Here is a 27,181-nt window from a genome sequence, read left to right on the forward strand (position 1 = left end):
CTCTATCCTAAAGTCAGCAGAATTGGTCACCAAACAGCTGCATTGATATGTGTGAGAGATAATTGGACTGACCAGGTTTGCCAACTGAGCTCTACAGAATGGAGAAAGAGAGAGGGAGGTCTTGTGGTGCAGTGGTAGTGCCCCTGTCTCTGAACCAAGGGGCTTAGGCTCAAGTCCCTGTGCTCGAGTGTGTGTCATAACATTTCTGAATAAGTTGATTTTTTTCTCGTGGAAGAACAAGACAATACAACGTATATTCTGGGAGCTGTAGTCCATCAACATGACATGCAAACATGCATTACATTCATCCGAGTATGGTGCTCCTCCTCCTCTCCACATAGGAACTTAGTAAAGCAACAAGACTCAAAGATAATGGCAGCTTGCATTTAAATAGCTCCTTTAATGTAGTAAAGCCTCCCAAGTCATTTCATAGAAATGTTATCAGATTTTTTAAAAAATTGCTTGTTAGAACAGAAAGCAAACATTGCTAAAAGGAAACACAACACCAAAGCTTTTCAACTTGCACTTGTCAGGACTGTCCGACAAGAAACCAAACTTTGAAAGGGAACACCAATTTATATGGCATGAGAAGAGGATGCTGATTGGTTCGACCATGGAGATTCATCAGAGACTGTTAAGTATCAATCTCAGCTAATTGATTAATCCCAAACCAGGCAGGTAGACTCAAATTGGTCAAGGTGTTACCACGGGGAATGAATCTGGGATTAGCCAGCTACTTCACTCTTTCCTGTTGAAAACGGTGTAATATATGTACAATCTCCTTTTGCCTATACAGAACAAGGTCTTGTTTGTGAATACATGTGGCATCTAGCACATGCTAAGTGGGAACGGTGTAATTAATGATATTATGTAGATGTTATTAATAATGATGTTTTAATGTTGTTGTTATAATGATACTGTGATGAGGATGGAGTGAACAGTGTTATTAATAATGATGTTATTAATAATTATCTTATGATAATGATGTTATAAATAATTATTTTATTAATAATGATGTTATACAGATCTAATTTTTAATGATGTTAATGGGGAATGGGAGGGTGTTATCAATAATAATGACGTTATATAGATGTTACAATATGTTGTTGATGAGGGAGTGAGTGGGTTATTAATAATATTATTTCTAATGATGTTACTATTAATAATAAAAATATTAATTGGAATTGAGCAAGCAGTGGGATGGATTTGATGATAATGATGTTATTTAGAACAATGTTGTTATTAATAAAGATGATGCTATTAATAATGATGTTATTGGTAGTTATGTTACTGATAGAGCTGATAAATTTTGTTTTTAATGATGATGTTATATTATTACTTGGGTGAGCAGTGTTATTAATGATGTTATGAAACTCACTATCTTCTGATGAATATTATTCATAATAACAATGACATCACTATTAATAATGCAATGATTAATAACATTATTATATCACACATGAAGTTATTAATAATGATATTATTATTGTGAATAATAATGGAATGGAGCTGATAATAATGACATTTTTAAAAGTGATGTCATTAATTTTAGAGATGTTATTAGTAATTTAATATTATATGTGATATTAATGATGTTATTAATAGTAATAGTACATATTAACAATGATTATTATGAATAATGATGTTTTAATATGGATAATGATGTTATGAATGACGATGGTGTTGATAGTGAGGTTATAATTGATGGCATTATTAATTATTGTTATTAATAGTTACTATTATTATTGATGGTATTTTTAGTTATTGTTATGAATAGTGACTCTATCATTATTGAAGACCGTGTTATATTGTTCATGCGGAGGGATGGAGTTTACTGCGCGTCTCTTTGCGGTTTCCAAAAGCCGTCAGTATAACTCGCCGCCTCGTGAGAAGGCTCTGGTGGCGGGAAAGGAAAAAAACCGACAGCGGAGAGAAACTGAGTGAGTGAGTGGGGGAGAGAGAGAGAGAGTGCGAGTGAGTGAGGGAGGGAGAGAGAGTGCGAGTGAGTGAGTGAGGGAGGGAGAGAGAGTGCGAGTGAGTCAGGGAGGGAGAGTGCGAGTGAGGGATAGGGAAAGGGGGGGATAGAGAGAGTGCGAGTGAGGGATAGGGAAAGGGGGGGATAGAGAGAGTGCGAGTGAGGGATAGAGAGAGTGCGAGTGAGGGATAGGGAAAGGGGGGGATAGAGAGAGTGCGAGTGAGGGATAGGGAAAGGGGGGGAGAGAGAGAGTGCGAGTGAGGGATAGGGAAAGGGGGGGATAGAGAGAGTGCGAGAGAGGGATAGGGAAAGGGGGGGATAGAGAGAGTGCGAGTGAGGGATAGGGAAAGGGGGGGATAGAGAGAGTGACTGAGGGAGTGTGAGGCAGAAAGAGGGAGGGAGAGAGAGATTGCTGGTGGGGAGAGAGTGAGTGAGGGTGTCGATTGTGAGGGGCGGGGAGAGAGAGAGAGTGAGTGAGACAGAATGAGGGGGACAGAACATGGAAAGTGTGAGGGAGGGGCGGACAGAACCAAGAGAGAATGATTGAGCAAGAAGGGATAAGAAAGACAGGGTGTGTTGGGAGAAAGAGATGAATGAGACAGGGATGTGTGGGAGGGAGGGATGAGAGGTGGCAGGAATGAGAGAGACAGATGAGAAAGTGAGGGCAGGGATGAGGGAGAGGGGGAATGGGAGGGGAAGAGATGAGAGAGAAAGGGGGAGGGATGAGAGAGTGGGAGGATCAAGAAAGAGGGAGGGTGAGAGAGGTGTTGAGGGTGTGGAAGGAGGGAATGTGAGAGGGAAGAACAAGGAGAGAAGGAGGAATGAGAGAGGGAGGTGGGGGGATAAAGAAGAGAGGGGAGTTAGAGGGATATGACAGGAAAGAGAGAGGGATGAGGGGGTAGAACAAGAGAGGGATGAAGGAGAGGATGTGCTGGTGAGGGCGGAATATGCAGGTGGAGGGGACAGGGACAGGAGAGAAAGAAATTGTGAGGGGTATGAAGAAAGTGTAATGGAGAGGGAGGACAAAAGAATGAGGGAAAGAGAGGAGTGAAGGAAGCAGAAAGGGAGAAGGAGGGGGAGATTGAATGTGCAGTGTGAGTGATAAAGAGTGTGAGGGAGGCAGAGCACGGCATGAGGGAGAGACAGAGGGGAAAGAGTGCAGTAGGATGTAGTGTGGGCTGTCCTGGTAAATGAAACATGAGGTCTGGCATGAGATAATTAGACAGAGTACAATGGGCAGTACAAGAGTGTGTGGGGGAAGAGATCGTGACCCTTGAGGGGGCAATGAAGGGTAAACATAAAACATGAGGGACATGTCATGGTTTATTAAGTTTGTGTGTAATGTAATAAAACAACCTGAAGGGCTGATTGTATTAATTTGAGATGGCTGTGTTGGCCCTCAGAGAAATGAAAGATTTTACATTTCACGTTACAGAGAAGGTGTAATTTCTTGTGCCTGATCTTCTATGTGTACAGTAATTATAAACCTCAAAGGATGAGGAAATTCCTAACTACAAATTCTGCGTGACATGAATGAACAAAGGCAGAGTTGACATGTACTGGCCAGGAGATGTCTCTTTGCTACCCAACCCTCTGTGTAACCCCCAAAGAGAGGTGGTACAAGCAAAGGTGTCTCTGCACTAGAGATGACCATGAAGCAGGCCATCAGGCTTCTGAAGTTGCATTTCTAGTACTAGTCAGGTAGTGCCTTGAAATGGACGCCTGTACAAGGGTCTTGCATAATGTTATGTTTTATGCAAATAACTCAGAAAGTGCTTTGAACCTTGAACAGGTTGATGATTTTGATTGAGACAGTTAATTGAATGAAGAGGAGGAGCAAGATGAGGAGGAGGAATTGGGAGGTGAAGATATATAATGTTAATGTGTTCCAGCTGCGCAGGGAAGTGGGGTCCAACATGGTGCTCGTAGATTTTATAAGGATATCACTAATGCCAGGGATCACAGAATCACGCAACACAGAAGAGATCCTTCTGTCCATTGAGTCTGTACTGCCATAATTACATTAAATCTACAGAAGTTTCACTTGTCAGCACTAGGCCCATACTGTTGAATGTTTCAAGAAGAGGAGAAGCAATGGCCTAATGGTAATATTGTTGTACACTAATTCATTCCCACACGGTGTCTGCATTGGAGCGACACTTAGATTATGTGCTTGAAATTTGCAGAAGGACTTGAACTAGAATCATCTGAAGAGTCAGCTGGGCCAAGATGACTAATTAAGGCTGACTCGGTTGTCACTATGGAAATTTCAGGAGTAGAATACTTGATTAGTCAAACTGAAATTCCCCAGAGGATTGTGTTCTGCATTTGGACTTTCATTCAAATTCCTCAACACTCTGGGAACTGCCAATTAGAACAGCTCATTCTCTTCAATTGGGAAAGGAAAAGCCAGCAGACAGCTTCTGACAGATTTTGGTTACTATCACTCTTGCTCACAAATGCTTTAAGGAAAAATAAGCAGCTTAAGTGTGGCTACCATATCATAGAATAGAATCGAATCATAGAATCCCTATAGTGTGAAAACAGGCCCTTTGGCCCAACAAGTCCACACCGAACCTCAGTGCATCCCACCCAGACCCATCCCCCTGTAACCCACCTAAGCTACACATCCCTGAACACTATGGGCAATTTAGCATGGCCAATCCACCTAAGCTGCAATCTTTGGACTGTGGGAGGAAAACTGGAGCACCTGGAGAAAACCCAAGCAGATACAGGGAGAATGTGCAAACTCTACACAGACAGACGCCCGAGGCTAGAATTGAACCTGGGTCCCTGGTGCTGTGAGACAGCAGTGCTAACCACTTTGCCACCATGCAGCCCCAAAGGGTATATAAAGGTATAGTTAGTGATTTTGGCTGAACAAAACAGTTACCATTAAGAAGATGCCTTTATTTTGAAATTAATTGACAGGATATAGGTGTCACTGGCTAGGCCAGCATTTATTGTTCTTGAACCTTTTTGAACTACTGTAGATCCATTCTCAGTCCTGTTGGGAAGAGAGTTCCAGAATTTTAACTCAGTGACAGTGAAGTATAATTCTAAGTCAAAACAATATGCGTTCTAAAAGTGAATTTGCAAGTGTTGGTGTTCCCATGCATCACTGCCCTTGTCCCTCTAGGTGGTAGAGGTCATAGGCATCAAAGTTCTGCTGAAGAAGCCTTTGAATGGCTGCAGTACATCTTGTAGATGGTACACGATGTTGCCCCTGTAGCTGGTGGAGGGTGTGAATGAAAGTGGGCTGCTTTGTCCTGGATGGTATCAAGCTCCTTGAACGTTGTTGGAACTGCGCTCATTCAGGCAAGTAGGGAGTATTCCACCACATACCTGACTTATGCCTTGTTGGTAGTGGATAGACTTTGTAGAGATAGAAGATGAGTTACTTGCCACATGATCCTGAATCTGTTGTAGCCACAATACATATATGGCTGTCTAGATGTGAACAGTTTTGATCCCCTAATCCAAGGAAAGATAAACTGGCATTCGTGGCAGTTCAGAGAAACTTCACTAGGTTGATTACAGGTATGGTGGGATTTTCTTACGAGGAGATGAGTAGGTTGGATTGTACTCATTGTACTCCAATGAGGAACTGTTATTGAAACCTTTAAGATTATTAGGGTGCTTGACAGGACCAGAAGGCATAATCTGAGTAAAGAGTCACTCATTTAAGACAGAAATGAGGATTTTTTTTTCTGAGTAGTCAGCCTGTGGAATTCGTTATCATGGAAGGCAGCAGAGGCTGGATCGTTAAATATATTGAAGTTTGAGATAGATTTTTCCTAGTAAATGAGTCAGAATTGTGGGTATAGGGTAAGGAAGTAAAGTTGAGAGTTATCAGATAAACCATGATCTCATAGAATGGGAGAGTCGACTCAATGAGCTGAATGGCCTACTGCTGTTATATCTTATGGTCTCATAGTGGGTGAATTCAGTGATGGTAATGCTGGTGAATATCAAGGGGAGATATTTAGATTTTCTCTTCTTAGAGATGGTCCTGACCTGGCACTTGTATGAATGTTTCTTGCCACATGTCACCCTGAGCCTAGGTGTTGGTTTTAATGCATTTTAGTACTGCTTTATTTGAAGATTCTAGTGAGAATTTCATTTGTAATTAATTAATTGCAGGATACTGGAAATATTGCTTTGCCAACAGCCAGCGTGATCCTTCTACCAGGCAAGTCAGTAAAGAAGAATCTGATTCCAAGGTAAACGTCACCTATTTTCACATCCATAATATTGCTCAACTTCACCCCCTCTCACATCATCTGTTTCTGACACCCACATTCACATCTTTATTGCTTAAGGGTTAGGCTGTTGAGTTGGACGATCAGCCATGATCGTGATGAACAGTGGAGCAGGCTCAAAGAGCTGAATGGCCTCCTGCTGCTCCTATGTTTCTATGTAGAGTTGACTATTCCAATGCAAACCTTCCTGATCTCTCACATTTTACCTTTCTTTAAAAGCATCCAAGATTGTGTCTTTACGTGTGATCTTTACTTCCCAATGATCTATCACCCCAATGTTCATGGACCTTCATTGGTAGCCAATCAACCAGTGCGTTTTGAAAAACTCTTATCTCTATTCTCATGTTTTCATCTACTTGTCCTACTGTCGTCTCTTCTAGATCCACAGTCCGGTGAATCATGCGTGTCCTCTAATTCTGGGCTTTTGGGGCTTCTCCGCTTTTAATCCCAATGTTGGTGACCACACATTCAGTTGTCAGCGTCCTGAGCTCTGGAATTCCCTTGCTAAACCTCTTTCCCCCTTTCAATGCCACTTTTCTCCATTAAGACACTTACACACCCCCTGTTATTAGTCACTAACAGTCCCCATTAACAACTGTTCACCCTCCCAGCCTGATCGTTAGCAACTCCTTTGCCTGTCCAACTGTCTTTCTGTCTCTTTGGGCTCTATCCTATCGTACTCCCTACCCCACCTACCTCCCTATTTTCTGCATATAAACTGACATTTTCCCAGCCACCATCAGTTCTGAGGAAGTGTCACCGGACCCGAAATGTTAACTCTGTTTTCTCCTTCACAGATGCTGCCAGACCTGCTGAGCTTTTCCAGCAACGTTGTTTTTGATCATTTAAAAGATATTTGGATAAGGACATGAATAGGAAGGGTTTAGAGGGATAGAGGCCAAACACAGGGAAGTGGGACTAGTTTAGTTTGGGAACATGGTCAGTGTGGACTAGTTGGACCGAAGGGTCTGTTTCCATACTATATGACTCTAAATATATAAAACTTGCCTCTGACTACACTTTTGGTCATCTGATCTAATATATTTTTAGGTGGTCAGTTTCATATCTTGTTTTATAATACTCTTGCAAAATGCCTTTGAATATTTTATTCCAGCAAAGATGCTATATAAATATACATTGTAGTATTTATGCTGCTTCTCCTAATTTTTTTTTATCAGTGCACAATTAAATGGCACTTTATATGCAATTTGAGAATGCAGCCTCTGCAGTGTAATTTCATGATTTGAGCCTTGATATCTGAACAAATGAATTCACTTAATAATTTTAATTCAAAACTTAAGAAAAACTACTGACTAGTTGGCTGTCCATCATTACGAATTAACTCTTGCAATTGATTTTGATACGTGCTATTGTTGTAGGTTTATGTTCCCAACAGTTTCGGGTGTATCTTTTAAAAAAAAGTTTTACTTTTATTTTCTTTAAGATTTGACTGAAGTATGGCTAATAAAGGTCGAAGAAATCCGATTAAAAACCAGAAAGAGAAAACAACCTATAATTCACTGTATGAATTCAATGAAGATGATGTAAAAAAGCTGGGGAGCAGCTATGAGACTGAACAGCTAGGTAAAACACAGTTAATTGTTTTATTTTGTAGAAATTTGTGACTTGGAATAAAATACATTCATGCTTCATTTTATTCCAAGTACCCAACAGGACTGCTTGCAACAGTAAGCATGAGTGCAATAGTTTGGACCTTCTCCCAACACAGAAGAGGCAGTTTTCATAAGCATACTAAGTATCCTGTAGTCAGCTTATGCCCTTTAATGATGATGTGTGGAAGAGAGGACCCAAATTAACAGTTGCCCTCTAATTATGGAGATAAGATGCCATACTAAGCCGGACGAATTGATCCAAGATACCTTATAAAGAAGAGCAGGTAGTTCTGAGTCCTGGAGGTGGAGTTGGGAGGACGGGGTGAAGAGAAGCCAAGACAAGGTGAAATATAAAGAAGTTGGAGAAGGAAGAGCAGCAGAGGAGAAATGGAAGAGATGAAGGAAGAGGAGAGACTTTTATATGCAGGAGGCTACACTGAATAACTGAATGAGGAAGAGCGATGGAGGAAACGGTTTTGGAGAGGAGGGTATTGTAGGATGGCTGGATGAAGGAAAATAAGTAGGAGAAAGAGTAGATTTGGTGAACAGATAACACAAGAGAGGAAGGGAAGCAAGAAAGAGTTATGCAAACAAAATGGTAGGAGAACCATTGAAAATAGGAAGTAGACCATTCAGCCCTAGGAGCTCTGGCATTGATTATGAAGCGTGGAGAGGACTGTTCTCTAAGAAAGACAAAGAACCTGGGGGAAAGGAGAGCTGGCAATTGGCATAGAGGATATTGGCAAGAGGAAGACAGCAGCAGTTTTGGAGAGGAGGTGGCTGACGAAGGCTAGGATGGAAAGAAATGGATGATAAAAAGGGGAAGTAATAAGGTGACTAAAGGAGGGAAGAAAGAGCAGGGAGGTGAGAGACAGTGAAAAGGAAGGAAGTGATTAAAGAACAAAGGTGAAGATGAGGGAACAGGAGAGGGAGAAGATGAAGAGATGTGAGCCTGGAGAGAGAAGGCAAGGAGAATGGAAATGAAGGATCTGGGTGTCTTCACACATGAATAACAAAACAAAAGCATGCAGATACAGCAGGTAATTGATGTTATTAATCTTATTAAAACAAGCTATATGGTGTGAGAATGTTTCCTGTCTTGGTGAAATCGTGGCTGTCTCTAAGGGTTGTCAAATTTTTGAGTCCTCTACCTAGAGAACAGAGGATGCTGTCTTATTGAATTTAATTATGACTGTTAGACAGATACTTAATGTAGGAGGAGTGAAAGATTAAGGAGGATCGGCAGGAAAGGTTTTCAGCGACGGGCAGGAATGTGAAGTCAGGTTGATTTTATTGAATGATGGAGTAGGCTTGAGGGGCTGAATGGCCTATTCTTGCTGTTAGTTTTTATTTATTGCGCAAAAACTGGGGGAGACTGCAAATGGTATTAGAGGACAGACCTCAAACCAACTCTGGACCTAGAAGGTCTTGCTCAGACTGTACCATCTCAGGCAGACCGTACCTGCCTGGGCTGGCTGATTGGCAGGCAAAAATAACTGATGGAAGATGGAAATGCAGTCATCTGAGAGAGCGCAGCAGGTTTGTTGCTGCATCCGCCATTGCCAGTACTGGTAGACTGCTCCATCACCCTGAAATCCCCTTTGGATCGTGCTACAAATGCTACCAAGAAAAACAATGACAGTGGTTTGTCATCCCACTGCACTGAGACCCTTAGAAGCTGTTTATATGTGAATGAAAGTTTAAACATCAGGCAGCGGCAAGGTGACATCCTGGAAGAGGACAGGCAGAGCAGGACTCATGGCAGGATAGTGGCAGCAGCCTGGTCTGGCAATGGAGCTAAGGACTCCTGGTTGCAGTAGGCCCAGAGTGGGAAATCCTGCCATTGGCGAGGCGGTGGCTGCCGTGGCAGCGATGTGGTATACTCTGAGTGGGGACTTCTGGCATCATTGAGGCAGCAGCAGATGCGGGGACTCTTGATTCCAGGGTGAGTGTGGGTTCAGCACAGGACTGGGCATTGGTGGCAGCAAGGTGGGCCCAGCAGCAAAGAGGTGGCACCTAAAGAGTGGTGACTCTTGCATTGGTTGGTCCGGCGCAGGTGTCATTGGTGAGCCGGCTTAGGACTCTCTTCCGGTTATGTCTTTCCTTTTTTCTTAAACTATTCTCTTTCAGTTATATCGTTTTATCCTTTTTATTCTTAAACTATACAAATCAGCTTCATATTGTGGAGACTGTTGAAATATTTTGCTGTATTATTCACTGTAAAATGCAAGAGACAATAAATAAATGCTAATGGAGGTGAATGTCTGTCACATGTTGAAAAGAATATGCTTGAAAGTCTGTGGAAAGCTTGATGGTTCCTAACATTGATGCCGGCTTTTTAGTGATATTGTACAACAGTCAGCTTTCTTTTGTACTGTTTTCATCAATGTCCCTCATTTGGCTCTTCTGTACCAGAACTGCCCTCTACAAACTGTCACCTATCCACTCTCTCTGCCACAACCATCCTCCAGCCCCATGCAGACTTGTGCCCATCATTTTAGCATGTGTGATCCTTCGTCTATGCAAACCTCTGAAGATCCCGGTGTCTGAACTGGTGATTGAGTGTATAAGGTACAGTAGAGGGTGCTCTTCTAAAACTATAACACTATTAGTTAATATAGAGAGGAAAGCAGCTTTACCCTGGTTTTGTTATATATCAGAGTAGGAAGTACACCATGCTGACACTCAGTGTTCAAAGTAGGCTTGTACTGCATTACTACACATTCCTTTCATGTGCTCAGAAATTCACACAGAAACATATTTGCACAGATGAAGATTAGACCAAGGACAAATGCTTGAGGTCCTTCTAATAATTGACTGAATCAAAACTGATAGTGTGTAGTGGGGAATCACTAAATAAAACAGTTTTAACTTGAGAAAAAAAAATTGATTGCCTGAAGCCCTAAGTGGCATGGGAGCAACTGTTGGGGAACTTGAGTATAGGTAGGAGTGAGTCAAGCAGCAGTTATTTTTTGAAGAAGGAATAGTTCTGTCTGGTATTATTTTGGTGGCATGCACATATGATTCCATGACACAAGTTATCTTTTGTAACAAGGATAATATACACTGTCCTTATAAATGGCATAACAACTTCAAAAGGCACAACATATGTGCAATTGAACATTCTATCTATACATATCCTAGTAATGTAGCAGCTGTGGGCCCTGCATGCGCAAATGCTTCTGTACCTATAGTCAATAATACTGCTCACCAATGGTAGTGTATTCCTAAATAGTCTTTATGTGCCAGTATCAAGTGGAAAGGATAAATTAATATTTAAAGCTGTGACACTAAAATACTGCATTTACTTATGTAACATACATAAAAATATATGTGACTTATATTAACAAAACATCCCATATCATAATTGGTTTAATTGATCTTTGGTTGTGTTGACTTCCTTTCCCTTTACGTTTCCATTTATTGTGCTGTCCAAGCTATTAATGTACACTTGTTAACACATATGAATCATTGAATCCTTACAGTGCAGAAAGTGGCCATTCGGCCCATGAAGCCTACATAATTCTTCGAAGAGCATCCCACCCAGACACAGGCCCCCCCCGACCCTATCCCCATAATCCCGCATTTACCATGGCCAATCCATGTAACCCGCACATCTTTGGAGTGTCGGAGGAAACTGGAGAATCCAGCAGAAACCCACTTAAACACAGATTGTGAAAACTCCACATAGGCAGTCACCCAAGGCTGGAATCGAACCTGGGTCCCTGGCACTGTGAATATGTGAAAAAGTTACCATGTGAGTACTCCTGACCTGAAACGTTAACTTTCCTGCTCTTGTGATGCTGCCTGGCCTCTGTGTTCCTCCAGCGTCACACTGTGTTACCACAGAAATGTTTACTTTTTTCAACTGAGGATTCCCTGCCACCATGAATGACAGGACCCTCAGCCATGTCCAACCCATTACCCATACTTCTGCCTTCACCACTTGTTTTCTCTTCCACAACAATATACCCTTGGTCCTCGCTTTCCATGGTGGAAGACGCAAGCAGCATACCAGAATTTCAAGATAGTCAGGGGGCAGACATGAGTACAATGGCCATCATGAAGGAGAAGGTGCTTGGGAAGCCGAAAGATCTCAATGATAAATTGCCCGGTTCAGATAGACTACACCCCAAAGTTCTGAAGCAGATAGCTGAAGAGATTGTAGACGTGTTGCTGGTGATCTTCAGGAATGACTGGAGTCATGGAGGGTCCCAGAGGACGAGAAAATGGCAAATGTAACCTACCCCTGTTTAAGAAGGGAAGGAGGCAGAAGACAGGAAACAATAGCCCAATTAGCCTGACCTGAGGTATTGGTAAGATTTTGGAGTCTATTATTAAAGATCAGATTGTGGAGTACTTGGAAGTGCATGGTAAAATAGGGCTGAGTCAGCTCGGTGTCATCAAGTGGAGGTCATGCCTTGCAAATCTGTTAGAATTCTTTGAGGAGGTGACAAACAAGTTAGACAAAAGAGAGACAGTGGAAGTAATCTATTTGGATTTCCACAAGGCCTGTGACGAGGCTCCACACAGGAGGCTGCTAAGTAAGATAAGAGCTCATGGTGTTAGGAACAAGGTACTGGCATAAAGAAAGGATTAACTGACTGGCAGAGGCAGCGAGTAGGGATACAGGGGTCTATTTCAGGATGGCAGCTGGTGACTAGTGGAGTTCTGCAGGGGTCCATGTTGGGACCACAACCCATATTATACATTAATGGTCTGGGAAAAAGGAACTGAGGGCAGATGACACAAAGATAGGTGGAGGGACAAGTAGTATTGAGAAGGTGGGGAGGCTGGAGAAGGACATGATAGACTAGGAGAGTAAGCAAAGAAGTGGCAGATGGAATGCAATGTGGAAAAATGTGAGGAAATGCACTCTGGTAGGAAGAATAGAGGCATAGACTATTTCATAAACAAGGAAAGGCTTTGGGAATCTGAAGCACAAGGGAACTTCGGAGTCCTAGTTCAGGATTCTCTTAAGGTTAACATGCATTTTGAGTTGGCAAATGCAATGTTATTTGCAGTCATTTCAAGAGGGCTAGAATACAAGAGCAGTGATGTTCTGCTGGAGAAGTATAAGGCTCTGGTCACATCACATTTGGAATATTGTAAGCAGTTTTGGGTCCCTTATGTAAGGAAGAATGTCCTGGTGTTGGAGGGGGTCCAGAGGAGGTTTATGTGATCTTGGGGTTGAAGAGTTTGTCATATGAGAAATGGTTGATTCTGGGTCGATGGAGTTTAGAAGGATGAGGGGGATCTGATTGAAACTTAACAGAATACTGAGAGGCCTGGGGAGGATGGACATGGAAAAGATGTTTCCACTAGTAGAAGAGACTAGAACCCGAGGGCACAGCCTCAGAGTTAAGGGATGACCCTCTAGACCTGAGTTTAGGAGGAATTTCTTCAGCCAGAGGGTGGTTAATTTGTGGAACTCATTGCTGTACAGTGCTGTGGAGGCTGAGTCATTGAGTGTATTTAAGACAGACGGATCTTGATTGGTAAGGGGATCAAAGGTCACAGGGAGGAGAATGGGATTGAGAAACATCAGCCATGATCGAACGGCAGAGCAGACTCACTGGGCTGGAGGGCCTAACTTTGCTCCTTTGTCTTGTGAACTTATGGACACTCTGGTCTTCTACTCCCCACTCCCCACACCTCCACGGCACCTCCCCCTGCAATATCAAAAGGTGTAACGCATGCTGGTTTACCTCCTCCCTTCTTACTATCCAAGGCCCAAGATACACCTTCATGGTGAGGCAGCGATTTACCTGCACTTTGTTCAGTCTAGTCTATCTATATGCACTGCTCACAATGCTGTCTCCTCTACACTGGGGAGACGAAATGCAGATTTGGTGACCGCTTTGTGGAACACCTGTGTTCTGTCTGTAAAAATGACCTTGAGCTCCCAGTTGCCTGCCAATTCAACACCTCCATGTTCCCATGCCAATATTTATGTTTCAGGCCTACTGCAGTGCTTAAGTGAGGCTCAATGAATAACACCACCTGTTCTGCTTACAGACTTTGCAGACTTCTGGTGTTCAACATCAAGCTTAACAATTTAGAGCGTGAACACCTCCTTCCAAGTTGTCCACCCGCACACCCCGGGTTCTGCCATGAGATGTATCGCTTTCATTATAGCCCACCCATTTTCAACTACTCATGTTCCTGATTATCACTTATCCAGCTTCTCTTCACCTCTGGCTTACTATCAACGAGCTCTTTGTTCCTTTTCTTTCTCTTTCTCTGGTTCTCCCCCCATCCAGTTGTCAGCACAAATACCATCTTTTCCTAGCTATTGTCAGTCCTGAAGAGGACTCACTGAACTTGAAATGTTTATTCTGTTTTCTCTTCACAGATGCTGCCAGACCTGCTGAGTTTCTCCAGCAATTTCTGTTTTGGGTTGCTAAAGATTCTTAGAGGATTTGGTAGATAGGTGCGGAAAGGTTGTTTCCCTTTGTGGGAGCGTGTAGAGCCAGAGGGCATAATCTCAGAATAAGAGGTTGCCTGTTTAAGAAATGGGTGAGGAGGAATTCCTTCTGAGGGTAGTGAATCTGTGGAATTATTTACAATAAAGAGCAGCAGGGGTTGGGTCATTAAGTATATTCAAGGCTAAGAGACATTTTTAATCAGAAAGGGAATAAATGGTTATGGGAAAACGCAGGAAAGTGGAGTTGGAGCTTATCCGACCTGCAGTGATCTTCAAATGGAGGAACAGACTTAATGGGCCAATCCTACATTTTTTGTTGATGTTTTTAAGTCTGTGTTTTTTTTGTCAAATGCGGGAAGGCAGCAACAAAGTATCTAAGATCTACTGGAATAGTATGCAATTAGACATCCAATGAATCTACTCTCTGCTGGGATAGTACTGATTCGGATACCTGGTCAAAATTTTCATTGTATACTAGCAAGTATTGCTGATCTGGATCCAAGGAACTGACTGGCAGCAAGTCAGATGTGGATTCAGCTGATGTAGAATCTACAGAGATATTAGCATCAATACCACACAAAATACCAAGGATCCTGTGACAAAAAGTCTATGTAATTAGCTGGGATTTGCACAACATGAGCATTTGAATTGATTTTACCTCTGATGCAAGACTTCATTATTCAGTGCAGTTATCAGTCATCCAGTTATCTTTTGAGAGTTAGATTGCACAGAATTTATCAGTGCCAGTAATACGTTGGACCTGCAGATCCTGAACAAAACTGCATTTTTCTTCCTTTATTTAAAATGCTCTGCTTGATGACCCTTCGATGAGTAGTTGATGAGGAATATTAAATACATAGCTGGAAGTACCTAACAGAAAATATAAGATTTGTACCTTGATTCAAACCTGGGCAATTTGTTTTGAGTAAAGTATTCAACCTGATACACTAATAATGTTATCTTGTGATTTCTTGTAACAAGGTTTAAAGTGAAAAGTTTAGAATCTGTATGGATGGATGTTTTCTATTTATAGAGGAGAAGACAATGCAGCTTGGGAGGAAACGGTTGGCATCCAGTGCAGTGACTGATCAGGAAGATGAAATGGATGACATTAATGTTGGGTATGTTGAGCAGTATTGTGTAGAGAACACCAAGCATTCATTTTGTGCAACAGTATAAATTGTATGTTTATATTGTTGAACTCCAGTGTGGAGAGGAACAAGAGGAAGATGCAAGTTAATAGAAATCTCATATTTTATTGGAAAGCAAAAGATAAGAATTATTTGATTTTTAATGTTACTTGCAGAAACAAATATGGTGTCATTTTTTAACACAAAGGGGTTCTTGGTAGTGATTCTACTGAACTATTTTTTTGGTAAAACCTTTCCTATTTAAAACCTTCCATAATTTCCTGAAACTAATAAAGCCATAAAAACGTCAGTGGCAATTTAAATGTTATAGAGACATAGAGCTGAATTTTCTTGATTCAGAGATTTTGACTTAAAAATGGCAGATAGGGCTCATCTGGAAGTCCCACCATCCCCATTTCCACCATTTTTGCCAGAGGTGGGGCATGAAGCACACCGACGTGTAAATCAGATAGACAAGACAAGAAAAGCCAATTTTCACTCAATGAGTGACTGCAAAATGTATATTTCAGAACTTTATTTTGGAAATGTAAATGCTCACGAAAGGCAGATAAACTCTGTGGGTAGAACTGTTAAGCTGTCCGGTTATTTAAATCCTGCTGAAAAAGACTGCCTGCCTGTATCTCTGAAGTGGTGAATATTTTTTCTAGCAGTTTCGGTAGACATTTGTTGACAAGAACTGTCATTATAGCTATATAACTGCTTGATTACTTCTACACCTTGTCATTATCATAGTGGGAGACACAGTTTGACAAATCCTGGAGGTTATTAAAGCATTAACTGTCTTTGAAGTGGGCTATCAATGCATATGTTTGTTCTTTATAAGGAATTAAATACTTAAAGGGATTTAAATGTTTTGAGTGGGCTTTCATGAACAAAAGTTTTTTCTAATATATCAAGCCTGTAAAAGATACTTATTACATCCCAGCATAGCTTCTGAGATCTTCCTATGTTGAATACTGGGTATATTAGGCTGGAAGGTGTAAAAGCAAAGGGTGGTAGGTGAGTGCATTGAACGACATAAGTTGGCATGGTTTGGGTAAGTGGAATGCTTGAGGTAATGTGTGAGAGTGTGCTTGAAGATGTGTGCTTGAGTAAAACAACCAGAATGAAAGTCTGTGGAATTTGAGCGCCACTTCTAACCAGCCTGCCTTGGCATGCAGCAGTTGTTGTTTCTGATTTCTTCCTGAAATTTCCTGACTTGTGCTACTCATCTTTGAGTTGATAGTCTAAGCCAAAGCTCCTGATATTTACAGATAAGTGGGGACAGCATAAATATAGCAACTTGGAACCAGGAGTCCAGAGAATTGAGAGATTTGGTAAGAATTCATTTGATTTTTTTTATTATTTCTCAGCAACCAGCTGGATTGAAGGCTGTTGGAAGAGAAAGCATGAACCTGATCGTAGGGAACTGGATAGGGAAATCACAACGCTGGTAGGGTGTCAGTGGATTGTGGGAAATGGGGATGATATTGCAGGTTAGCTTGGAAGACCTGGGAGAAGCATTCCTGTTCCCTCTGATTAGCTGGTAGCTGGTGAACAGGCAGGGTTTTGGTTCCTGCTGACCTCATTCTAGAGGAAGCCTTGCTGGTGTCCATACAACTGCCTGATTGGCAGAGGATATGCCAGACCTTACTTATGGGAATATGGTCTCTCACCAGCTCTCTGGCCACAGGTAATACCTACATCGACAGTGGAAGATCCTGCCCTGTGTGTGGAAGTAAGTTGTCCCAGATCCAGAAGTTCTGTTGCCATTGTGTCCTAGCAGTGGATGGAGTGAAAGTTTAAGCTGGTGGGTGGGGTGCTGATAAAGTCCCCACCCACCAGCTTAAACTTTTGTATCAAACTTCTTGATTGTTGTTGGGAATTGCGCTCATCCAGGCAAATAGAGAGTATTTCATCATAGTACTGCTTTGTAAGTGGTGGTCAGGCTTTGGGGAATCCATGGATGAGTTGTGCATTAGAATTGCTCTGACCTGCTCTTGGAGCAGCCGTATCTATATGGCTGGTTCTGGTCAATGCTAACACCCAAGATGATCCAAGAGTGGAAATCAAAATGATAATGCCATTGAATGTCATTACCTTAAATTAGAATGCTTAGATTCTCTCTTGTTGGAGATGGTCATTGACCACAACTTTTGTAGCCTGAATGTTATTTGCTATTTTATCAGCCCACATGTGATTGTGTCCAGGGATGGATTGCTTCACTATATCTGTCGAATTGCGAATGACACTGGACATTGTGCAATTATCAGTGAACACCTCCAGTTCTGAATTTATAATACAGGGAAGATGTTGATGAAGCAGCTAAAGATGGTTAGGCTGAGGAATTAATGTTTCATAGCTGTTTTAATTGATTTTCAACAATCACAACCATCTTCCTTCGTGTTAGCTATGACTTCATCCATTGGAACGTTTCCCCTAATTCCCATTGACTTCAATGATGTCAGGAACTGAGCTCCTAGAGAAGCCCAAACTGAGTCTCGCTGATCAGCCTAATGCTGAGTAAGTATCACTTGATAGTACTATCAGTGACACTTCCTTCATTCAGAATTGAGAGTAAACTGATAGGACTGTAATTGGCTTGATTGGATTTATTCTGTTTGAATAGAATGTACCATTTTTCACATTGTTGGGTAAATGCCAGTATTGTAGTAGTGCTGGAACAGCTTAACTATGGCTGTAGCAAGTTCTCAAGCACATGTCTCAGAACTACATCTGGAATTGCCTTTGTTGTATCCAGTGTTTTCGATCATTTCTTGATATCATGTGGGATGAATATAATTAGGTGAAGACTAACACCTATGCTACAGGGGACTTCAGGTAGAAAGTTTAGTATCCATGCTGCCATTGATTTGTTATCTTATGGCCAGCAAGTCCATTATGTGGAACTTTATCGGATCTGTTTTGGAAGTCAATGTACATCACATCTACTCCATTAGTCTCATCAACTGTCTCTGCTACCTCAATTTGTGCTGGTTTTGTCTATATTGTGATTAAAATATTTTCCTTCACTGAGGCTAAACTGACTCCTTTTGCGCTGTATTTGAATAGTGATGTACAGATTCACCTCTAGTCTTCTGACACCATCCAATATCGAAGAAGGAATAAAAGATTATGGCCAGTACCTCTGTGGTTCCCTCTCTTACCTCCCTGTATCTCCTTGAATGAAATTTGTCTGGTCCTAGTGACTTACCAGCACTAAGTACATCTTCTAATGATATTTCTTCTCAAATTTTAGTCCATCCAGCATCAACGACCTCATTGTTCACTGACTTTGAAAGCATCTTCTTGAAAAAGATAGATGCAAAATACTCAGTATTTAATTCATGCCCAGATGCCCTACTGCCCCCGCATTAGCCCTACCCTACTGCCTTCTGATTATTTGGTGGTCAGATGCCTACAGCAGACTTTTGCATTCCCCTTTGTTAGCTGCTTGTCTCTTCTCATTTTATCTTATTTGCTTCTTCTGTTCCCCTTTGAATATCCTTGCTCTCATTTGTATTATTCACAGGATGTCATTTATAGGTCCCCTTTCTTCTTACTGTCTTTCTGATCCTGGAGTTCAGCTTTGCCTTAACTACCCTTTGTAGGAAGGTAACTCTACTGTAACAACAGCATGTCCTCTTTAAAGCTTTACTATAAAAGCTCTTCATTGTTCTGCTACAGTTTTGTATGCCAAACTTTGATTTCAGTTTACCTGGGACAAATCTTTTGTCACCCCACTGAAATTGACCCTCCGCCAGTATGGTATTTTTAGCTTAGATTGTTCTTGTACTTTTCTGTGGTAACCTAGCTTTGATACTATGATCCCTGACTAAATGTTCCCTGATTTGAGTAGTGTCTCCTTCCTAATTTGACCAGAAACATACTGATCAAGAAAATTCTATTGAACACACTTCAGACAGTCTCTCCCATCTGTACTTCTATCCCAGTTTGTATTAAGATAATTAAAGTGTCCCACTATTATTAATTGTACTTTGTTTGCAAATTAGCTCCTCTATATCTTTCCCAGGAGTGGGGGACTGTAGACTATACCCTGTGGTGTCATGGTACTTCTGTTGTTTCTTAATTCCTATTGAATGTGTTAAGTCTTCAGCCTTTCTATGACATTCTCACTCTACAGTACTGTAATACCACTCTAGACATTGCCGCTCCTTTTCTCCTTCCCTGTGCTTCCTGATTCACCAATACACGCATCTGCCAAGAAAGCAAGGAGAGGGATTAGGAGAAATTCTGTTACTGACATTTGTTGCACAACGAAATGCTTTGTTTTCAGAGTGATTAAGATGGAGACCAATTAATCTTTTAAAGGAAAATCGAATAAATATTTGGGGCTGAGGAAAATACAAGGAAAGGTGGTTAGGTTTGGATTGTCCTAATAAAGAGTGGTTGCTTGCACAGATCTGTGCTGTAATCTGAATGGAATATATTTGAGATACATATCATTCTGTGGTTAATACAAAATTTAATAATCATAGTACTGTAAACTGGAAGGAAGGTGGAATAAAGCATTCACAGTTATACCTGAGATCCTGGCACTTGAGGGAGCTGTAGTCAACTTGTTTTCCCAATTTATATGTTGTAATATGCTAAGCGTTGCGTGCGAGTCTGCTGCTCATTTCTGTTCTGGTACGGTTGTCAGTTGTCAACTATTCATTTAATTCATTGAGTGGAATCACTTTGTTTCTTGAATTTATTTTCTGATTTATAGCCCTTTGAAAGGTAACTCTGATTCGGCAACACATCCGACGCAAACTGGACAAGAGAGGACTTTATGTCAAAGCTATTTGACTCTAATCTTATGAAACATTGCATGTGGAGCACAGCCATTGCCTGCTCCAAATGATTGAAATGTGCATATTTGGAATGCTGCTGGAAGCCATATAACCTTACAGGATTAATGACATTCGGGAGCAGGCAGCACATGGTGCACAGTAATGCTAGATTCACTCTCATAAGCGTTTTCCACATTTAACTGTTTATAAATAGATGATGGGTTAGTGCTACTAAAAGCATCTTGTTCAAAAATGATGACTTTAAATATATGTATCATGTCTTCTCCCACAGCGTATCTAGTGAGGACTTTAATTTTGAATATGGTATTTAGAGGCGATGCATTACTTTCAAGCCTTTTATTTCCTCAAAATAAAATAAATTAATGCTTCTACACTCCAACTGTATAATGAGGATGTTATTTTTACCACATGTTGACTATCTTAGTTGACTGTTGCTATATATCAGAGGATGTTGTTTGGTTGTAGGATTTCAGCTATTGACATGACTTCATGGGGAGGGATTATGAATTTATAGGCTTGCCACTTAATTAGAACTATGCACAAAGAACAATGTATTTTCAGTAGACATATCTCCAGTTTGCAGTTTTCAGTGGTTCCTGTTTTCTTTCTTAAGATATTGTTTTGATTCCAGAACACAAATATGATGCTTCACCAGAGAGACCTTTTATTTACATGAGTGATGTTGAGTGCCAACAGACTCTACAGAAGAGGAATATCACTCCAAATTCATGCATGCATTTCCAGCAGTTGTCATGGGATGAATATTAGGAGCAGTAGCCTTGTCTAGATTTATTTTCTCTTTTTCTTCTCCCTTCTTACACCCACCCCTAACCTTCAAGCTGCCAGTAGAAGTGGTCCTGACCTCTCCAGCTAAGATAAGCAATGTACTCATAGAGCAGGGATTGATCCTTAAATATGGAAATTTTACGTATTTATCCAGTAATCTCTCTAACAAAGGATCCTGCCCTTACCATCTATGAATTGTAATGCACTTTGAGTTGAGAAGAATCTTTCAGAGGAATCCCCAACTGTCAAATATTTTTCACAGATATTTAAATTACAGTTGGAGATTATAGCAGTGTTTAAAATTGCCACCTCAAATGAATTCATGCCAAATAAAGAGCACAAGTTGAGATAGTTCCATACTGTGTACAAGTCATATATCATCTGCATCCTCCCTTGTTTGTTGAGACAGGAGTCTTGCAACTCAGAGAATTTAGATAGCTTGTGGCTTGGTAAAATAGTTTTCCATTGTTTCTGCACACGATGTCTGCCAGTAATGGTAACTGAGGTATAACATAGTAACACAAAGACTTTGTTTTGTTGTCTTACACTTCAAGGTGAGTGATATGACAGAGCAGATGCTTTGTTCAGTGAGACCTTTTAATCTAGGGTAATGATTCATAAACGCACATAATGCAGGAAAGGCCCTCTGGCCCATCAGTCTGCACCGACACAACTACCACTAAAAGTGTGCTAATCGCAATTTCCTGCACTTGTCCCATATCCTTGAATGTTATGATATCTCAAATGCTCTTCCAAACATTTTTGAAGGTTGTAAGATTTCCAGCCTCCGCTCCCTTCCCAGGCAGTATATTCCAAGTTCTCACCACCTGTTGAGTGAGAAAGTTTGTCCCCAGATCCCCTCTGAATCTCTTGCTCTTTCCCCTAAAACTATGTCCTCTCGTGATTGACCCCTCAACTAGGACAACTCTGTATTCAGCCTGTCCATAACCCTCCTAATCTTATACATCTCAATCATGTCCCCCCTCAGTCTTTTCTGCTCAAAAGAAAACAATTGAGTCTCTCCTTATAGCTAAGTTTCTTCATTCCAGGCAATATAATGTACCCCCTCCAGTGCTATCACAGCTTTCCTGAACTGCACACAGCACTCCAGTTATGGCCTGATCAACACTCAGTACAGCTCCAACATTACCTCCTTACTCTTGTACTGTATATTCTTATGCCACAACTGCTAAAAGCAAGTGTGCCATTTGCCTTCTTAACTGTCCTATTCACGTGCTCCGGCAACTTAAGGGATCTGTGAATAATTAGCCCAAGATACATCTGTTCCTCTGAGCTACCCAGTGTCCTGTCATTCATTAAATATTCCCTCATCTTGTTTGTTCTTCCAAAATGCATAGTCTCACACTTATCAGGGTTAATTACCATTTGCCAGTGGTCTGCCCATTTGACCAAAGCATTTATATCTTCCGGTAACCTACAAGCATCTTCTTTGCTATTACCCACTCTACCAATCTTGATGTCATCTGCAAATTTGCTTAACATCCCCCACATTTCATTTGCATCATTTATATATATATATGTGTGTATATAAATATATATATATATATATATATAAAAACAAACAATAAGGGTCCCAATACTGATCCTTGTGGTACACCGCTGGACACTGACCTCCAGCCATTCAAACAGCTTTCAACCACTACCCTTTGTGACCTATTCTTAAACTGGTGTCTGATCCATCTCGTCAAATTTCCCTCAACTTTAACCTTGCTTTAACCTTATTAATCCGTCTCCCATGTGGGACCTTGTCAAAAGCTTTGCTAAAATCCATATAAACTACACCAACTGGACTCCACTCATCCACACACTTGATCACATCTTCAAAGATTTCTAAAATTTGTTGGGCGTGACATCCCTCTGATAAAGCCATGTCTTTCAAGTGGGTATTAATTTGCTCCTTCAGAATTTTCTCCAATCGTTTCCTTACCACTGATGTGAGATTCAGTGGTCTGTAACTTCCTGGTTCATCTCTAATACACTTCTCAAAAAGAGGAAACATTAGCTTCTTCCAGTCCTCTGGCACTTACCCTGTGGCCAGGGAGGAATTAAAAATTTGTATCAGAGCCCCTGCAATTTCCTGCCTCGTCTCCTATAGGCAGCCTAGGATGCAGTTCATCTGGGCAAGGTTATTTGGACCTAATTTGTTTTTAAACCTGACAGGATCTCCAATACCACCCCATTTCCTATGTCAAACTGTGCAAGTGCCTCAGTCCCTTTTCCTGAATTCTGTACCTACTTTTTCCTTTTCCACATTGAAGACCAAAGAGAAGTATTCATTCAACATCCTTCCAATATCCTGTGGCTTCACACACCCGTGATCCCTAATGGGCCCTACTATTTCCATGGTTAACCTTTTCCCTGTAATGTACTTAAAATATCTCAGGATTCATCATAGCCCTGTTTGCAAGTCCTTATTCATGCCCCCGTTTGCTGTTCTGATTGCTTTGTTAAGTTCCCTTCTGCACTTCCTGTATTCCTCTAAGGCAGCAGCTGAATTGCTCCCTTTGGACTAAAACCCCTACTGTGCTTCCTTATCCAGTCCTGAATTGTCCTAGACAGCCAGCGTTCTCTAAACTTACTGTTCCTACATTTCCCTCTAAAGGGTACCTGTTGGAGCTGTACTCCCCCCAGTTCTTTTTCGAATGCCCCGCATTGCTCCACTGTAGACTTACCCACAAGGATCTGTTCCTAGTCTACTATGGTCAGATCCTGCTTTATTTTAATAAAATCTGCCTTCCCCTCATTCAAAGCCATCTTTTGTAGGCCATGATTTTCTTTGTCCAGAACAAAATTGAAACCGTACTGTGTTGTGGCTATTGCTAAAACGTTGCCCTACTGCCACATCAAACACTTTCCCCAGAACCAGATTCAGCACTGTACTGTCCCTTGTGGGCTTTCAATGTATTGATACAAAAAAATACTGTAGATACATTTCAAGACTCAATGCTTAACACTATGACTATCCGAATTTATGTTGGGAAAGTTGAAATCGCGCAGTATAATCATACCTCTACGAACTGTCTACATATCTGCTCATCTTTTTTCCTGGTAACTCTTTAGGGACCTATAGTACACTCCCAGTAAAGTTGTTGCCCCCTTAACAGTCCTAAGTTCTACCCACAAAGCCTCATTTGAGGACCCTTACAAGATATCATCTCTCCTTATTGCAGTAATTGGCTCCTTTATTAATAATGTGACACCACCACGCTTTTTGCGCCCTTCTCTGTCATGCCTAAAGATGCTATACCTGGAATGTTGAGTTACCAGTCCAGCCCTTCCATCAACCATTTTTCTGTGATGACAACAATATCATACTTCCATATGTCAATCCACATCAGTGGATTAATTCATCAGTCTTACCTGTTACACTCCTAGCATTAAGAAAGACCATCCAGCCTTGCTTCACTCTCTTGACGTTCAACAATGATGATGTCATATGGTTCATGCTGCATTTGACACACTCGCACCGCAAAATCTGCTTTGGCCTGTTGTTAGAAACCATTTTTTAAGGTAAAACGATCAGACTGAATATGACACTCAGTTTGTATGCCATGGACACATTTGATGTATTATTTATTTTTCTGACAATTGAAAATTTGAAGAAATAGTGTCTAAGATAAAGGCATCTGCATTCATAGTGAATTGATCAGTAGCAACTTTGGATCAAGGACTGACAGGATTTCATAACGGGTCGAGGTTCTCCACCTTGCTATGGCTGGTGGCTCTGGCATATCTCACACATGTTCACTAACTTTTTGGTGTCACTGTTGATCCCTGGCCAGACAGTCTGCTCGAGTTATTTTTAATTAACTATTCAGACATTATTATAATGCACCTCTGAAACAGGTGAATTTGAACCCAACTTCTGGCCCACAGGTGGAGACGTTACTACTGTGCCCCAAGAGTCCTTGTTTCAGCAGGAGAACCTCCTGAAATTACATTGGCAATGAGAATTGAACACCAACTCCATTGAAGGTAGTGCTTGAATCAGGGTGTCAGATCGCTCAGCTGCATTACATTGATGAATAGTCCACTCTAAACTCATTACCTTGGTGTAGTTGTGACTGTATGTACTGGTGGAGAGCGTTGTGCACAATCATTAGCTTTCCTTTGAAAGTAACACCTGGAGATACTGAGCTCATCTTGGTAAGGCCAAAAAGCATCCTGTATTATTGTGACAGGCCGTACTTAAAGATACTTTCTACATCAAACATCTTATTACACACCTCTGGAGCAGGTGGGTCTTGAAGCCAGGCCTCCTGACTCAAATGTAGGATGTATCACTATACCACAAATGACCCCATACCACCTTTCAAGATATTTTTTAATCACCCTCTTAAAACATGGTATGATACACTTCTAGGTGAGACTTGAACTTAGGCTTCATGGTTCAGAGGCAGGACACTACCATTGTGCCTAACCTATTTGACCACCTTTCAAAAAAAAAACTGTCCACAGCACTTTCAGCTGTGAACCATTAGCTGTTTCTGATTGAAGCTGGTCACACTTATGCGGGCCAAATTCAATTGCATCTTCTCTGAGGTGCAGTACGACAGTGCCTTGCCAAAGTTCCTATGGCATAGCAACTCTCCGAAACATGCTTGTTCTGAATCGTGGACTGTCTCAATATAGGTATTATTGGTTTCTTCTGCTATCATGCATGCATGATATGATATTTCGCCTTAAATAAGGGGGCCAGTACTGCCCACAGTACTCCAGATATGGCTCACCTTGTACAGTTGCAGTAAGACGTCCCTATCTTACACTCCAAACCCCTTGAAATAAGTGCCAACATTCCATGAGCCTTCCTGTTTACCTGCTGCCCGTGTGGGTTAACTTTGTGTTTCATGTGCAAGTACTCTCAAGTAGAATCGTAGAGTCACACAGTATGTAAACAAACCCTTTGGTCCAACTCATCCATGTCAACCAGGTTTCCCAAACTAAATTAGTCTCATTTGCCTGCGTCTGGCCCTTAACCCTCTAAACGTTTCCTATTCATGTACCTGTCCAAATATCTTTTAAATGTTGTAACTGTACCTGCATCTAACACTTCTTCTGGCAGTTCATTCCAAGTATGAACCACACTCTGTGTGAAAAAGTTGCCCCTCAGGTTGCTTTTAAATCTTTTCCCTCTCACCTTAAAATGATGCCGTCTCGTTTTGAACTCCCCTATCCTAGAGATAAGACGTTTGCAATTCACCTTATCCATGCCCCTCATTATTTTATAAACCTCTATAAGGTCACTCCTCAACCTCTTATTGATAACATCCTAGTAAATTTTTTTTGCACCATTTCCAATTTAATAACATCCTTTCTGTAGCAGTGTGTTGCAGCTTCCTGCAATTTTTTCTCCATTCAAATAATACTGTTCTCCCTTCCATGTCATTTTACCGTAGTTGCATTACATTGTGACTGTGCCAGTGCGAGTGGTGGATAACCCATTGTATGCAGTTCCTTAAGTGGGTGTTGCTTGTATGAATGAGTTCAAATGATCACAGTGCATACCGTAAAGAATTCAGACTGGTAGGATATTCGCACTTGGTTTCAGTGTATGTCTGCCAGTTTTTTGTGGGCAAATGATATTCATTGTGGCAAAAACCTTCCACTGTTCTGACTTAGCCTACCCAATGTGTTACATTCACAATGTATGGAAAACCTGTTCATCCTCTGGTTGACAGTTCCATTTTGGGTCTGTCTTGCTGTGAACTTTATGTATTGGCTTACGTTTAATTGGTGTCTGGTCTCTTGATGCAGTTGTCATCCTGCTACATCTGTTTTTTGTTTGGTCATGCCCTGCTGTCGCTGGCGGATGAGTCTTTGGAGCCAGATTTCTTACGTAAGTGAGCCCATTGCACACCTTGCATAGATGTTGGAGTGTAAGACACTTTTGTAGTGGAGCAATAATCTGCCCTTGCAGCACAGCTTGCTTCTTTTTTGTGATCTTGTTACTGTGCCGATACTGTTGTCCAGTTTGTATTTTCTGCCATTGCTAATTAATGCTGTGGTCATTTTTTCAAGTGGTCTTTGATGCATTCATAGATTTTCAGGCACCAAACAATTCAGTTATCCGTTCCGACAATTCGGTGAAATACAAGATGTATTTGTTTCCTTGATAAGTCGATTCCTGTGGGGTTTTCTTTGGCTGTAGGA

The 27,181-nt window shown here is 41.3% G+C and overlaps 1 protein-coding gene across 1 annotated transcript in view; it reads left to right on the plus strand.

Moving 5' to 3' along the window:
* Positions 1-1,848: 1,848 nt before the first annotated feature.
* sycp3 (synaptonemal complex protein 3) overlaps positions 1,849-27,181 on the plus strand; it is a 65,599-nt gene continuing 40,266 nt past the window's right edge. Inside the window, exons 1-4 of the mRNA XM_020535676.2 lie at positions 1,849-1,940; positions 6,119-6,198; positions 7,682-7,821; positions 15,311-15,398. Coding sequence (XP_020391265.2) covers positions 7,695-7,821; positions 15,311-15,398 — 215 coding nt within the window. The 5' untranslated portion in view covers positions 1,849-1,940; positions 6,119-6,198; positions 7,682-7,694. The remainder of the gene's footprint in view (positions 1,941-6,118; positions 6,199-7,681; positions 7,822-15,310; positions 15,399-27,181) is intronic.

The sequence above is a fragment of the Rhincodon typus genome, chromosome 25 (genome assembly GCF_021869965.1).
Source record: "Rhincodon typus isolate 14 chromosome 25, sRhiTyp1.1, whole genome shotgun sequence".
Taxonomy (NCBI): domain Eukaryota; kingdom Metazoa; phylum Chordata; class Chondrichthyes; order Orectolobiformes; family Rhincodontidae; genus Rhincodon; species Rhincodon typus.